This window comes from Triplophysa rosa, linkage group LG24, assembly GCF_024868665.1.
Source record: "Triplophysa rosa linkage group LG24, Trosa_1v2, whole genome shotgun sequence".
In the NCBI taxonomy this organism is placed as follows: Eukaryota; Metazoa; Chordata; class Actinopteri; order Cypriniformes; family Nemacheilidae; genus Triplophysa; species Triplophysa rosa.
Genome location: NC_079913.1, coordinates 1,849,708 through 1,865,336, shown reverse-complemented (window position 1 = coordinate 1,865,336; position 15,629 = coordinate 1,849,708). Strand labels below are relative to the sequence as shown.

Below are 15,629 nucleotides of genomic sequence, written 5' to 3'. Positions count from 1 at the left end.
AAAAACCATGGTTACTACACGTTTACTATAGTAACACCATGGTAAACAGTAAGGAACGAAAGAATCAATACTCGTCAGAAAGAATGCGCTCCACTTAATGCAGTCGCTCTTTACAATGAAACCGATTATTCTCAGAGTGGTGATTTTTTAAACGGAATGTAAACCTTCCCTTTTTGTTTAGAAGATCCGCCGCACATGCGCAGTGTGACATCGGCCAAACGCGCAGTACAATCAACATATTTGACGAAGAATCTTGCTGTTTTGTTGTGCCATTGTTTGGGGCTGTATCGTGAAATAGAGCGCTCTGCGCAAGGATGTGATAACATAATGAGCTAATGCGGGAGAAACTGTACCTGTCTTTACTTTTAAACATAGTATATAATCAGAGATTATTCATATTAATTGGATCATTTAAAAGCAGACACTTCATACTTTCTTTAGACATGCTTTACATTTCTATGATGAGTATTCGCAGAGTTTTAGTCTTTAGTTTTAATGACGCGTTTCAGAAAGCTGCACGCAGAGAGAGACGGCTGAAAGCACAGCCTGTATATTTTCATTCTTTTACAAAAGCAAAACATTTTGTAAATAATGAGTACACACAAATAGACCAATCACAGTTTCGAATCATGTGTTAGTCTTATCTGTATGACCAAAATGACTGACTCAAGTCTTCCTCCGCAGAAAGGCCCAATTCACATTTTGCGTCTTTTCCCGCGCGCATATTCGTTATTTTAAATGTAGACGCGCGGCAGGAGCACGCAAATAGGGGGCGACGCGGCGCACATTTTTCAAGGCACGTCGGCGTCGCATTGAGATGGAAATAGTTTAACTTTTCGGAGTGCAGCACGCGCACCGCGGGTCATTTGAAGACAGAAAGAGGCGTTTTACGCACGGTTTTAGTCGCGAAATGTAAAAAAAGATGTAGCGGCGCGTTAAGACATAAAGGAATAACACTTATTACAGATGCTGTTCCCATTTACTCACTGAAGACAACTGACTGTGCTTACATGTATACTCGCCAAGAGTATACTCACGTGTGTGTGTCTGAACATTTATGCGTAATAATTTACAAAAATAACTCTTGACACTTGTTGCGAGCAGTTTGAGTGGCAGCTTTGTCCCGTGTGCACGCGCGTGCATTGCCTGAGTGCACTGACTGAAGATCGTCTTTTGAAAGTACTTGATGCTTTAAAATGGTTTGTATTTGTGAATTGGCATGACTTCAAATAATGTGCAAATGCCTATTCCGTCAACTGATGTCTCAAAGTCGATAATCATAAAAATGCTTAATCGATAATAATACGTTAATCGGTCGATCCTTGCATGAACAAACACACAACTGAGTACACATAAAACACGATGCAAGCATATGAGCGTACACATCTCTGTGTGAAAAGCAACAAGACACTAAAGGCAAGAGACCCAACACAGAGAGAGACAGCGCTGAACACCATGTGGACTCTCTCTACAGCCCAGATGGTAGGCCAAAGCACCGAGTCTTCGCAGCCGAAGCTAAAAACTCACTGAACCGTGTATCATTAGTGAAATATCCCTCCAAAACACAAGAATCCCCAATTATCAGTTAAAACAAGCCTTCGTGCTGTCATACAACAGAACGTTTGGAGCAAATCAAGACGGTTCATTCTCACAAATGAACCCTCGGGGAGACACACGGCACGGCTCACATTGGAGGCCACTGGTTTGGAACACGGCTGTAACAGGTGAACTCATCATTCATGAAGCGTCCGGCCGTCCATATGTCCGCTAACAGACCACAGAGCCGGTGTGATGACGGGCAGCATGTGTTCGGACTGCTACACTGCCAATTACTGTACGGGCAGCTGCCCTGGTTATGGGTCAGGGACGAAGTACACGCTTACAGAACGTCAACACAAACATCACAACAGACAAACCTCCCCCATACAGTTCACAAAATGTACGGGATTGCAAACACATGCTGGTAATAATTGAACCCACATTTCTTAAATTACACAAAAATAAGATGAAGAAAAAAGCTAAACAGAAGGTTTTACTATATTGGTTTTGTGTATTATGTATGTCCGAAGCAAACCAGGGTGATGATCAGACAGCCGTGTACTGCCGTTTACCCATCCATGACAAACAGAGAGCGAGAGAGAGAAAAAAGAGAGACGGAGAGCATGAAACATCATCAGACACGCTTCACCTGGTCCTGTTATCACAATCTGATCTGCCCGCTACTGAACGCAAGGAGCATTTGTTTGTTTTGACATGACACGCTCATTCGGCGGAAGAGAAGAGCAAGTGTCCAGAACACAGGCGTGGAAAAACAGTCAGCGGGTTCATCGCAAACCGGCTTTGGAAATCAACACGGATCCAAAGCACCCAATCTGCATTAAGAAGTCATGAAATGAGGCAAACTACAGCAGCGATCATGACAAAAAGACAGCTGCAAAGTCTCAGCATCTCTTTAAACACACAACCTTGCTAAATATCTAACATCGCGTTTAAGATTATTCAGATTCCGAGAGGAATACCGCGGTCATCCACCACGGCTTCCAGAGTCAGATTTATGTCCAGAATGCCATGTTTTTTCCAAGACGAGCTGCAAGGAGAGACGGTATATTTTCCTTTTTGTGGAGATTTGTTCATCCCACATGGAGCAGAAGCAAAATTCTCAAGCCACCGGCATGCTGGGAGCAGCAGTAACATCTGCTTTAGCTTAAGAGAATCAATAACTGCCCCCTTCAGACTTTCACTCATCCGACACACACAGCTCCAATACTCTACGGCTCTCTTGGGTGTGGAAATAATGCGACGGGAGATACGGAAGGCGTCAATTTTCATCAGTAGTATAAAACTAATCTTTTTTGAATCAGTATCACGCGCAGACAAAAAGCCAGGGCTGACATTCTCAGTTTGTTTTCCAACCTTTCCTGGAAATGTCAAGGGAAACCAGTCTACGGTGGAACCAGATGAAAACATGCTGTGGAAATCTGTGCGCGTTAAAGTTGACCTCTGTACCAGCGGCGGAGCTGGTTTTCAATTCCACACAAGCTAAGAAGATCGCGTGCCCGGCTGTTTTGCCAAGTGCCACGTGCCGAATCAACAGCATTACTGTGCAAAGCTGGACAATGACAACTGTAGTATGCCAAAAACGTTATTCTTAAATACGTCACTTTCCTCATTACGTCTGTTAAGAAAATAAACTAAAGCTGTCAAACGATAAATCGATAATCGTTCATTTTATTCTGATTAATCCAGAATAAAAGTTTATGTTTACATAATATATGTAAGTGTACTGTGCATATTAATTTTGTATTTATGAATACAAAAACATACGTGCATATATTTAAGAAAAATATAAAATACAAAAATCTATAAAGATTCATATGCAATTTAAATAATTGGTAAATATAAACAATACATGTAAATGTTTCTAATCTAATAAATATGTTTTTGTATAATTCACATTGTATGAATTAGCCAGCTTGCAAATTACATTTCATAAAGTGTTGTCACAACATTCTAGCGTGTTAAACAAACCACGTCCTTTCATCCTGGTCAAAGCCAGTGGAATCTGTGTGGAATTTAACATTCTTTTTCTAAGACTTCTGTGTCTTTACCAAGATTGACTTAAACAAAATAATGCATTATCTTAAGAAACACCCACTGGAGTAAAAAGGTGTGACAACCTGCCCCAGTAAATAAAGGCAATTACAGCTCCTAAAAAAAAACAGGCCTTGCTAAACACACTCAAAAATGTATTTGTTGAATTTACTTAAAAAAGCTGCGTCAAGTGGTTCCACGCAACAATATTAAGTAATTTGAACAAATAACACTTTAGTTGTATGAACAAAATACATTTAAGTAATGTTGACAAAACTTTTTTGAGTAAGTCCAAACCATTCTGATTGTACCAGTAATTTTAAGTTAATTAAACTCAATATTTATCCTTCTCAATGGTACTTTTTGTTGTCATACATAAATTATATACAGACATACATGTAATGTAATGTAATGTAATTATGCAGACTGCATGTAAGTCAAAACACAACGAGCAAATCAGATGAGAGGCATCTCAGTACTGGCATTAGCACAGTTAAAGCTCATTGAATGATGCAATAGACATCATGGCCGCGCATAAACCTCTCACAGCCCAAGCATATGTACCACTCTTCAAAACAATGATAACCCTAAAACTAAAATATACAACAAACTCTTTTAAACCTCAAAGATAAATGAACATTAAGCACAAACAAGTCTTTTTTCTTTACTGAAAAACACTTAAAATAACACAAATTTCGAAATTTACTGCCTAAATGCAGTCTTACGCAAAGCATGCTGGGAACTGAAAATCCCCCTCAACCAGTCATGTTGAATTAACTTGTTTATATTAAGTAAACTCAACAATAGGTCCAATATTATAGGGTTTTGCGTTCTACTCAACAATGTTAAGTTGACCAGTCAAACACTTGTTAAGTAAAGCTGACAGATCTAAATTTTTTGTATAAATAACATAGTTCAGTTACTTGCATTCTTGAAGTACTGTGAACAAGGATGGGTTAAGTAAAACTAACAGCAGTGACAGTTCGTTTTTTTGAGTGCAGGAAATATGTCTGCAGGCCTAATTTTAACACAGTGCCTTCAAGTCCAGTTAGCTTGGCTAATGTATTCCAGCTGGCCTCTGTACTCTACGAATAAAATCGATCGAGGTTGAAAAAACATTGTCCCAGTTTCTGCTCTAAAGTGTTCAACAGCAGCCGTTTACACCCTCCAAACACATCTGTAATGCACACATAAACCCGATTGACAACCGTCGGAATGCGAGAGTTGGTCTGATCTCATATCCTTTCTTGCTTAATCTTGATCAGGCAAAAACTGTGAAATCTGTGGAAGGATTTCACCCCAAATTGACCTGAGGCATCATGGGAATTCAATGTTTAATGAGCTACTGGCCTGCCAGTGCACCCAAAACACCCCCAACAATGGAGTAAACAGAGGGACAACTAACAGCTGGGCTCGGGGTTATAGCATTCCATCAAAATGTAAGGTGTCGGAGAGCTCAGCTGGATGGACAGCCCAGGCGTCCCAAAAAATCCCTGTAGGGCGACAGACTTAAATGCCAAATGAAGCGTCCATGTGGGGAAAGGTTTCATCCAATGAGGAAAGAGGCTGAAACCAAATACTGACATCCAGATGGGAAGCTGTGGTTAGTCTTAACTCTAAATCCTCTGGGATTCTCACAGGTAATGCCTGGTAGGCTCTTTCACAAGGAGGCCATCCTGAGGGCAGGAAAAACACAGCTGTTCTTTTGATATTACACATTGGTAGTGAGTAGTGACTAGTGAGTATTGGTAAGATGCAAAGATGGTTATGAACCTGTCAACCTTAAATCTTGGATGACTCACATACAGCCCAGTCAAAAAGCATTCCTTGACAAAAAGGTCGTGAAATACACAAACATATTCAATTTATACAATTAATTATTTGAATGCATTTACAGAAAAGCATTTACTCACCTTCTAAATGTTACACAATAAAAATAACACAGCCAATATGTCTAAAAATATGTCAAAAATAGCAAAGCAGGTGAAGCTGTCGCAAGCATTACGTATTATCCCTCAGACAGCAAAATGCAATGCGGTTAAGCAGCGAGAGCTATTTGAGGACGCTGTATGTGTCATCCTATGTGACATGCAATGCGTCCCGTTTACAAGCAAGTATTTTTAGCATCTTCACTCATTACGCTAACCAACCTTAGCACCAACAACCACAAAACTCAAAGCTTGAACCAGCAGCGCATTGCACAGCAAACCAATAATTCATCTTTAATAAGCTCTCGATTATAAGAGACATATCCATTTAATAGATAGATAATATAGTGCTATCATGCACAGTACATTAAGAATGGCATGAAAATGTAACATGCAACATTGATTTAGCATAAAAGCTGTATTATATAATAAAGTAATGCGTTTGTACTGTTTTTACCATTTATAGATGTCTAATCGAATGGTTTAAAACAGCCGACTCCCAACAGAGTTATTGACCTTTGTGTAATAGGCTATGACTGTTCTAAAACAACCGCTGAATAAATCAATTCTGGTTTACATTATTTTAGTGTAGAGTTATGTGTGAGACAGCAAATGACATTGCATTAAGCTTAAGGCTGCCAGACGTCATTATAAGAGAGCCTTCTGCATTTATTCACTGTACCTCACACCTCCCAGAAGAGCCCAAAACAGCCATTAGTGTTCACCACTGAGTGACACTTCATTTAGGAGTTAATGTGCACCCTAAGGGAAGTCAAATAGGGACACCAGGTGGGGGTATACCAGTCCGAAAATCTGGGCCAGTCTGGGTTTTTTCAGCTGATCCAGGTTGCTTCCCATCCACACAGCACTCTGGCAACCCAGCACTGGAATGTAGTAAATATGTAGTATAGGCATCAACACAAAACAAGTCTGTGACACACACACATTTTTGACAAGATTTCTTCTCGTATTTACCCGAAAAGGCTTCATTTGCTACATTAAAGCCTTTGAAAGGGCAAAGGAAAGTTGGTGTGTGTAAAACAAAGGACCAGGAGCAAAGAAGGAAATCCCTGAATGCTGGTAAACTGTGTCGGATGTCGTCGTCTGAATGCTAAGCAGACCCCATTCAATCAGCGATGAGAAGGAGAAGTTGCCCCTCTGGATAAACTAACGTCAGATGATCAGAAGGGGAAGGAAATGATTTGTCGGATCAGGAAATCTTTCAGAATATCGCAGCGTTGAAGCAAAAGGAAGCTCATGAGGCAAAAAAAAGTGTAGAGAAATGAGACGCTTTGCTCTCACTTGATAAACTAAACGATGCGGTTAAATGCGAGAGATTTTGTGACAGACAATATTTACTCTCCCACAATGACAGAAAAACAATAACTAGCAGTTCTGCTTCATGACCACAAGAACCACGATTGACTCATTTACACTCGTTTTAAACATTTCAGATAAAGAAAACAACAGACAAACCAGGAAAATATCGTAATGAAAAAAAACTATTGTTTTATTGTCTGCTTTTTTCTTTTAGTAGTATTTGTTATTTAAAATTATTTGTTTACTTAACATTTTTTCATGGGTCTATGGATGAAAAATTGTGTTTTTCGGTCATTCTGGGACATTTACAGTCATTAATTCACTGTCCCTGTAAATAAATAAATAAATAACAAAAAATAAGATATTAGTCGTCTTCTGTTAGTATGACGTCAACAAGCAAAAAAAAAATGTGTTAATACAATCTGCAAAACATCTAAAATATGAGATGAGATTAGAGATGCACCGATATGTAGGCCAATAATCGGTATCAGTGAGCAATTCGAGGAACTTAGTTTAGCTGAGAAACAGTTTTGTGATCATCACATAGCATCTCTGAGAGGGAATACTGCTCCGGCCCGGACCTCACTGGTGGGTAAAATTGATCTAGATTTAGCACTTCAACTCCCTGTGAAAGTGTGGTAGTCGGTTTTAGCGAGATGTGTTAAAGATGCCATGTGGTTGCCTTGACAGCAGCAGTGAGGCGATGCTCAGAACGCCGTATCGCGCCCTTGACAGCTTAGATAACAGCTACCGGGCTCTCAGGTCCTCTTGCACTTCACTTTCCCCGCAGACAGAACAGAGAAAACGTGCCAGAGACGTGCGCAAGTGACTGGAACGAAATATAGAAACTAGACTGAGTGTAAAAAAAGATTTTCAGGGTTTTTAGAATAACACTATGCGAGGAAAAGATCAAATTTTAAGCTATTTATCACTTCATCATTAATAGCCTGCATTCAATTTTTAGATAACAATACATCACTGATGCCAAACTTTAATGTTTCTTAAGTTTTCTACACATTTTTTTTTTTCATTCTAGATGCAAACTTGGGCTAGACATCAGACAGACACTTTAAAAATGTTCCAAACCTGTGAGTAAAAATGACATCATTTAAGATTAGATCTCTATACCTTCATTATTATGCATAGCAACACAACAAGCATACACACACCCACCACAAAAACACAACATTCATACATATCATTTGGGTAATGTTCAAGTCTAAGACGCTCTCCACTGAAATGACAAGGTATTGATGCCCTGGCACCTGGCATCAGCCCATGTTTACAAGGTCAAAGAAATAAAACTCAATCACCAGAGGGAAACAGTTTGAGAAACATGTTTAATGAGGACCACCTCAGCCGGTGTGAAGAACATGGATAACTCCGAAACCCAAGTCTAAACATATTAGGATGGTACCACTGCACGTTTAAAACCAGATCTGGGCCAGCAGCTTTTGTTTAAATCTTCACGATGCGTCAGGCACTTGCAGACATCAAAATCTTAATGAATGAACAGTGTGTTAAAAATAAAGGTTCTTGGTTCTTTATAGGTTAAGCAAAGAACCATGTTGTGCTCTTTATTTAAAACTAGATATGTAAAAGTTCTTAATTTGACAATATAGTTCATTTCAGCATCCTGGTTTACGCTCCAGAACATAAGTAGTTACCTAAAGAAGCTTCTAAACATCTTAACCATATATTTTGTTTAAAATAAACTATTTACAAAAAAACCCATCACATTGCAGGACACTGTCATTGTTTGAAACTTCATGTCAATTACATAAACAGAGCTGACCTGTGCTGGTTTCCAAACACTGATCTGTTTATCTAAGTGTTTAAAAACACAGAGAACACGATGGAATGAGATAGAATGCAGGAAGAGTTTACAAAAGGTTAAGTGCTTTAACTTGAAAAAGCGTTGTATAACGCAACACTCACACAGAGAACACACAGTGCTTGGAAAGAAAAAAAACGCAACCTTTTGGATAGGGTTTTCCATGCAATCTGTCTGAAAGCTAAAGCACAACACGCTAAAAGTATAGACTAAAACATCTCAACTGAAGTCACCCTCACTTATCGACTATTCAATTGTTGGGCCATTCCGCCATCATGAGTCATGACCGTCTCTAAATAAGAGTCAGAGATGTCGTAGAAACATGAACAAATGGGAGAGATCAGGAAGAAGTTGGAAAACTAAAGAGCGTTCGGGTCATATGAGGTGAAGAGAGCGCAGAATGGAAAAGTTGATAAAGAGCACGCACTTCTGTTTTTACCTTTTTGTTCTCTCTCTCACTAATAGGATGCGGAGGAAGCCGGGGTGGGCGTCATAACAGCAGCGCTGTCTCAACCCGACACCAGCAGTCCTCCCGCCTGCCAAAGGCAACGATAACATCCTTCTGTTTCATTTCTATCTCTCCCTAACGCACAATCCCCACTCACACAGAAGGCGTCTTCTCTGCATTAATGAGGTATTCATGAGCACACTTAAAAGCATCCACAGCCATGGCACAGCGAGTATTAATAATCTCCCTGTTTGCATGCACCCTGAACGGCAGGTCAAAGGTCAGAGGGATTATGAGGTCGGGGGAGTGTGCCGGGTTTAGGATCAATAACAGGATTTCAGGAAAGCGCCAGGTATAGATTTTAAAGGGCGAGGGCTTCTTCTGCTTTCAAAAAAAGAGAGATCTGGTCCTTGTGAGTGAGGCTCATGTCTCATTTTGCCTGCTGTTTTATTAAGTTACTGTTAAATACACGACATTTGATGTCCTTTATATTTAGTACACTACATTCAAAACCACAAGCATGCTGGTAGAGAGGTCTATAAACTAAACTAGATGCATCAGAGAAACATGCAAAACGCGCAAAGCACCGTTCCAAATAACTGTCAGCTTTTTTAGTGGGCGTGGCCTGGGAATGAAAAAGCAATTATATGCGCTGGAGTGTCGAGATGCCCCGCCCCCTGTTCCCTAGGCACCAGTCATTACAGAACATTTTCTATAATGAAGGAATGGCCCAGTGCCCTTCCACAACAACCTGATAATCCCACAGGGCATCACACGGGGTGGCCACTAACACAGGGGTGGCCACTTCCACACAGTGTTAACCCCCCTTCTCCAGCTAGGCCCTCCCGAAGGGATCGAATACTATAGAAAACAAGAGCAGCAGGACAGCCATCCTCAGGCCTATCACACACACATTAATACAAACATTCAACACAACATCCAAGCTCTTTTGGACTCAATGAGCATTCAAGGGCACCGTAGGCAACATCTCATCAATGGCTCTCTTCCAAATCATTCACGCCTGATCTGTGCATGTGCAGGCATACTAGTTTCTCAATAATGTCATGCAAAAAAAAGTGTTTTTTTATTATTGTGCCAAAGTAATGAGTAGTGCCTGATGGCCAGAAAAAAACACAGCATCATTGCCCGTTTAAACAAGGGGGCGTTTTTTTTATCCTAAATGAGGTGCACTTTTCTTAGCATTTCTAAAAATTGTCAAAACGTCCGATTCATAAAAATAACTTCAGATGCCAAAGTCGTTCGAAAAGTGAGTCACATTCCACCCTCCATCTATTTTGAGCTCTCAGATATTCACATTTTTCTTGCGAAATAAAGACGGTGGAGGAAGAAATGCAAAAAAGCGGGTATTTCCACCCGTGCAGCATCTGCGTCTGCTCTGCACAGTTTCCACATATGCCACTACTGTCAGAAACGTTATTATTGCTAAAAACGCCTGCTCTTCCTGGTTCCTGTTTGGCAAGAAATCTTGAAAGTCAAGAAGGCCTTTAAGACACGATTTTCAAACCTTGTCTTGATTTAATTAGCCATAATTCATCCAATTGAGGGCTAACCGGCATCTTATTGCAGCGTCTGCGAGGGTTCATTCATATTTAATCGACGGCTGAAAGAAGTTCTCTACTACATACGAAGCACTTACCAGACTCCAATTAAATACTAAAATATGGATTTTGTTTCTGGCAAAAGATCAAACGCAAAAATGTGAAAACACTGGAAATTGCGGTCAAAATCCCTTTCGGGGTTCGAGGCCCGCTTTAAAGTAAAGGACGTGTTGAGATGACAAAATCCTCAGAGAAATCACCATAACTCACAGAAGATTTCAAAGGAGAACTCGCTCTAACAAGCATTCTGTTGGTCCAATTGCTTAAAATCTCTGAGCTTTGACTGTTTTTACTTTTATAATTCCTTTCAACCCAAAGGCAAAGATTCAACAGAACAGACTAAGTTTACATTGACAGTTTGTGATCAACTTAATCCAATTACCAACAGGGCCTCAAGATATAGCATATTATGGAAATGTTGAATAATTGTAAAAACGTATGTATAGTCAAAGCTATAGATCAATGCAGATTGAGAGACTGGCGAGACAGAGAGAATGATGCTTTCCTTTCTTAGTAAGAATGTGAAACATGTATGTTGTTGGTTATAAAACTTTCTGCGTTTAAATATTTCAAATTGATTTACAATCTTTAAACATTATCAGACTGCATGTTTCATATCACATTGTTTAGCACATTACAGGGCTCTAGACTCATTTTTCCCACTGGTCGCACTGGTGCGACCCACTTTCTCAGTTCGTCGCACCAACTTACAATTCATATAGATATTTATGTAATACTGATTCTGATTCTGATAAAGACCTTGCATAATGACCTCAGTTGATGAATCGTTCTGTTAATTTGTCACTCTTGTCTTTTAAAATAGTCGGCTATAGACCACTTCATATTTGCGCTTTAACACTTGCGAGCCCAATAAATCCAAAATAAAAGCAAAGAAACGTTGTATTTGTTATTTTATACAGTTGTTATTATTTAGTTTTATATTCAAGTTATATATTGGCTATGAAGTGATCTGACACAAATATAACCTGTCACTCTTCACAATCCTCATTTATTGCCCTCTTTACGAAAAGCTGTAATTTTGCCACTGCCTTCTTTATTTTTACAACATAAAATTAAATAAAATTAGCTAGCTCAAAACCCAAAAGTAACTCAGAACTAAATTATTATATATGTACTTTACTACACATGGTCATAAATAAACTTTAAATACTTAATCTTACTAACCACTCTTGTTAAATGGTCTAAGCACGCTTGTGTTCTGAGGTGTTTTGAGTGACTGACTTGATGGGTTCAGACAGTGAGTCTCGTGAGCTCGGTGTTTGATATATGAGTTGTTTCAACAAAATGAATCGGTTCAAATGAGTCATTACGTCGCGAATCGGACGTTAGCGAACATTGACGCGCACATTGTCCTAACAGCTGTGAAAAACATCGCAAAAGATAGAAGTTAACAGAGACGGGGGACTCGAGTCACATGGCACGACTTTATAACAACTGTAATTAATTCTTTTAAATATACATTGCAACATTGGTCAACAAAACGCAAGACACGGAGCGGAACCAATGATCTGAGTCTGCGCGAGTGCACGTTTCATGACGCTGCACGAGCACAGAAATACAGCGCGCCAAATACAGAGAGCAAAGGAATCTCCCAAGAGGTTTTCTTTTCGATATAACCACTTCGACACTGACAATATGGACTAAGAAGATTTGCTGAATGCATTTACAAAGGCGGGATATCGACACTACAAAAAGAAAAGGTATGTAACTGTTAACTGTTATTCGACTAAAGTCTGAGAATGTGGAAACAGCATTGGTTTTTATATTATTTGTCTCTAAATTTATATTAAGTCTTGTCATTGAATTAAAGTAATTATTAATTATTAATCGCATGTTTGTAATTCGCGACGAAAAGTGCTTTATTGTGTCACTCTTGACACACGGAAAATATTAAGGAATTGTACCGCAGTGTTTTATCAATTTGTGATGTTTCTCTTTCATCCAAAATCCTAGATATATAAGCAAAATGGCTGTAGTAGGCATATGACCTCGTTAGTTTATTTAGGACGTATTAAGTAACAATCATATTTCCAGAATAGCAATGCGTCTGCCATCAGTTCAGTACAGATAGGCTACAGGAAAACGCGTTTTTTCGCAACACAATAAAAACTTTTACTGCACGAATCCCTGGTATTGAACGAATCGATTGAGTGATTCAGTTCATGAATGAATCAACTGTTTTAAACGAATGAGTTAAATGAACGGTTCTGTGACTCTGTGAAAATAATCATTTCATACTTTATAATCCAAAGTGTTGTATTTAAAATATTATGATTTTAAATGTATAATTAAGTTCATTTCTGAGGAAAAAATAAGTTGTGGTAAATAAAATATGATTTTATTCTGTTTGGTACTGTGACTTGACTCGATTTGACTTGATCTTTAGCAGGACTCGACTTGACTTGCTTGAGGTAAGCAGCTGACTTGACTTGCTTGGTTTGTTTGCACTATGACTTGAGACTTGCTTGAAACTTGATGGTAGGGACTTGAGACTTACTTGAGACTTGAACATGTGTGACTTGCCCCCATCTCTGGAAGTTAACACGGAAAACACTTCATTGGATAGGATTTTACCGTTATGTCAGCTGCATGTGCAGAACACTTGCGAAGAAAAGGCAACATGTTTTTGAGCACATTAACACTCTCCGAATGCGCCATGTGAAACATGGATTCTGACTTCCGACCTTGCTTTTGATTAAAGTGTGAGGGAGAGAGACAGTTCAGAAACCAACGTGTTCGACTTCATTAAGTGCTGCACAGAATGATCGTAATATGACATCAATGTTCCGTGAGAGCGTTTTAAAAGCATGGAGCACTCTGTCCCGCGATGCTTTTATGTCGTTCGGTCTGCGCAACACCGAATGAAGTCAAATACACGCTTCAGTTTGGAGACAGAGGGAGTGCACGAGCTCTCTGCTCGCTCGTTCCTGCACTAATCACAAGCGCGTCATTCACCACTCGTAAATGACATTAAATGTTCAAATAAATCTTTGGCGGGGCAAAAAATCGTTTTACGCACTCGCACGGCCCTCTGAAATTTGACCTCCGACGTTATAACAAAAACGGTCGCATTTGCGAGCATTTTGGTCGCAGTCTAGAGCCCTGCATTATCACATTTTTATTTAATATCGTGCGTATACAAACCAGGACACTGATGTACCGTCAGAGCAAGTCAACTGATCCTTCTCAATAATACAGTCAAGAGTTCAGAAGAGACAAATCCAATCGGAAAATTAATTTTACAATCACTGGCGCTTGATTAAAGTGTATTGATTAAAAAGGGTCCTTGCACAAATCCCATATATAAAATAAAATCTCATCTGAAAAAATATTACTAAATGTTCAGAATGGATTAATCTTGGGTGAAAACTAGATCAAATCATTTTTACAATTGAGTAGAGCTGCCTTTTTCTGACACATTAAGCCGTACATAAAATACAGAGGATGCCATACACCTGATTAAATCAGTACACAGACATCTAAGTGAAATAAACAAAGCAAAAATGCATTACAACTAACGAAATGCATAACATAAACTTGAAACAACACTCCATGTAGGAATGCATATCTTAAAAATGGGGAGAAGTGAAAAATTATATATTTACAATATAAATTGTATGTATATTCAACACCTCTATTCTCATAGGTTTCCTATATTTTTGATCATCGATATGACTGCTTTGGTTTTAGCTGGACTGCAATGATAATAAATCACACAGAAGTCTCAACTGAACAAGTCTGTCTAAATAACGAAATCTGCTAAATCTATCAGAAACAAAAAACAATATCCCATCATACAGGACGTGAATATGACAATTTACGTGTATGTTATCCACTCGATAAAACACTGCTTGTAAACAATGCCATCACAAAGCAAAGAAAAACACGCAAACAAACAAACAAAGTCCCAAACACTTTTGTTTCTAGTCAAAATATTTGCGAACACAATGACATTTTAAGTCAACAAAGGAAACAAACACAAACAGTGTCTGATAGCGACAGCGGTGTTGTGATGCACTCTATCATTCAACTGTAACACGCAGAGTCTCGTACTGAAATCCGACTTCAATCAAACTTACCCACTCCGTATTTCTCGTGCTCAGTAGGTATCCACATGTTCATGTTTGCGTCAAAAATGCGACAAAAGCAGTGTTAAATCGCACATTATCTCGCGCTTCACATCATCCTCTCGTACACACTCATTGTTCAGACTGCGCGAGCGAGCGAGCGATCTGCTGCGCCGCACAAGATGAGAACGCGCGCTCACGTGAACACAAACACACACACATACAAGGGTGCGCGGCCACTGCGCGTCGCACGGCATGATGGGAAATGACGTTTTTTGGAGGTTTTTACGTGTGTTTTTTATTTTATATTTACGAATAATGATTTTTATTAATGAATGATTTAGGAATAAAATAATTTATTAGATTGATTACTTTTCCTTCAGGAGTTTTTATTGAGATAAAATAGGCTATTTGACTTATTTATGTGTAGTGTTTGATTAACTTTTGAAGAAATGAAAGAAAGAAATGAAAGAATTAGTGTATTAGTGAATTAGTGTATTTGAATAAAAGAATTAGTGTATTTGATTCGAACCTGTTTGAGTTTCCCTTACAAGATATACAAAAACAAGGCACACACTGCAAATTCACCAATGCATGGATAAATGGCAATGCAGATGCCAAAAACTGCGTGAAGTATGTTAGCCTATATCATCATCTGTAAGCCCTCTTCATAATATATTAAAAACAACATAAAAAAATCCTTCACTTTTGGTTTATTTAAACAAAATCATTGCATATTGTCCAACACAAATGCTGTGAGAGAAAAACAGAGAATGCAACACACTGCAGTGAATGCGGGTG

The 15,629-nt window shown here is 39.0% G+C and overlaps 1 protein-coding gene across 3 annotated transcripts in view; it reads right to left on the bottom strand.

Annotated features, from left to right (window-relative positions):
- The window catches only part of dock4b (dedicator of cytokinesis 4b), a 61,447-nt gene extending 46,423 nt beyond the window's left edge, over positions 1–15,024 (bottom strand). For all 3 annotated transcript variants that reach the window (XM_057323891.1, XM_057323893.1, XM_057323892.1), the window contains exon 1: positions 14,841–15,024. In XM_057323891.1, coding sequence (XP_057179874.1) covers positions 14,841–14,883 — 43 coding nt within the window. In that variant the 5' untranslated portion in view covers positions 14,884–15,024. The remainder of the gene's footprint in view (positions 1–14,840) is intronic.
- Between the last annotated feature and the right edge of the window lie 605 nt (positions 15,025–15,629).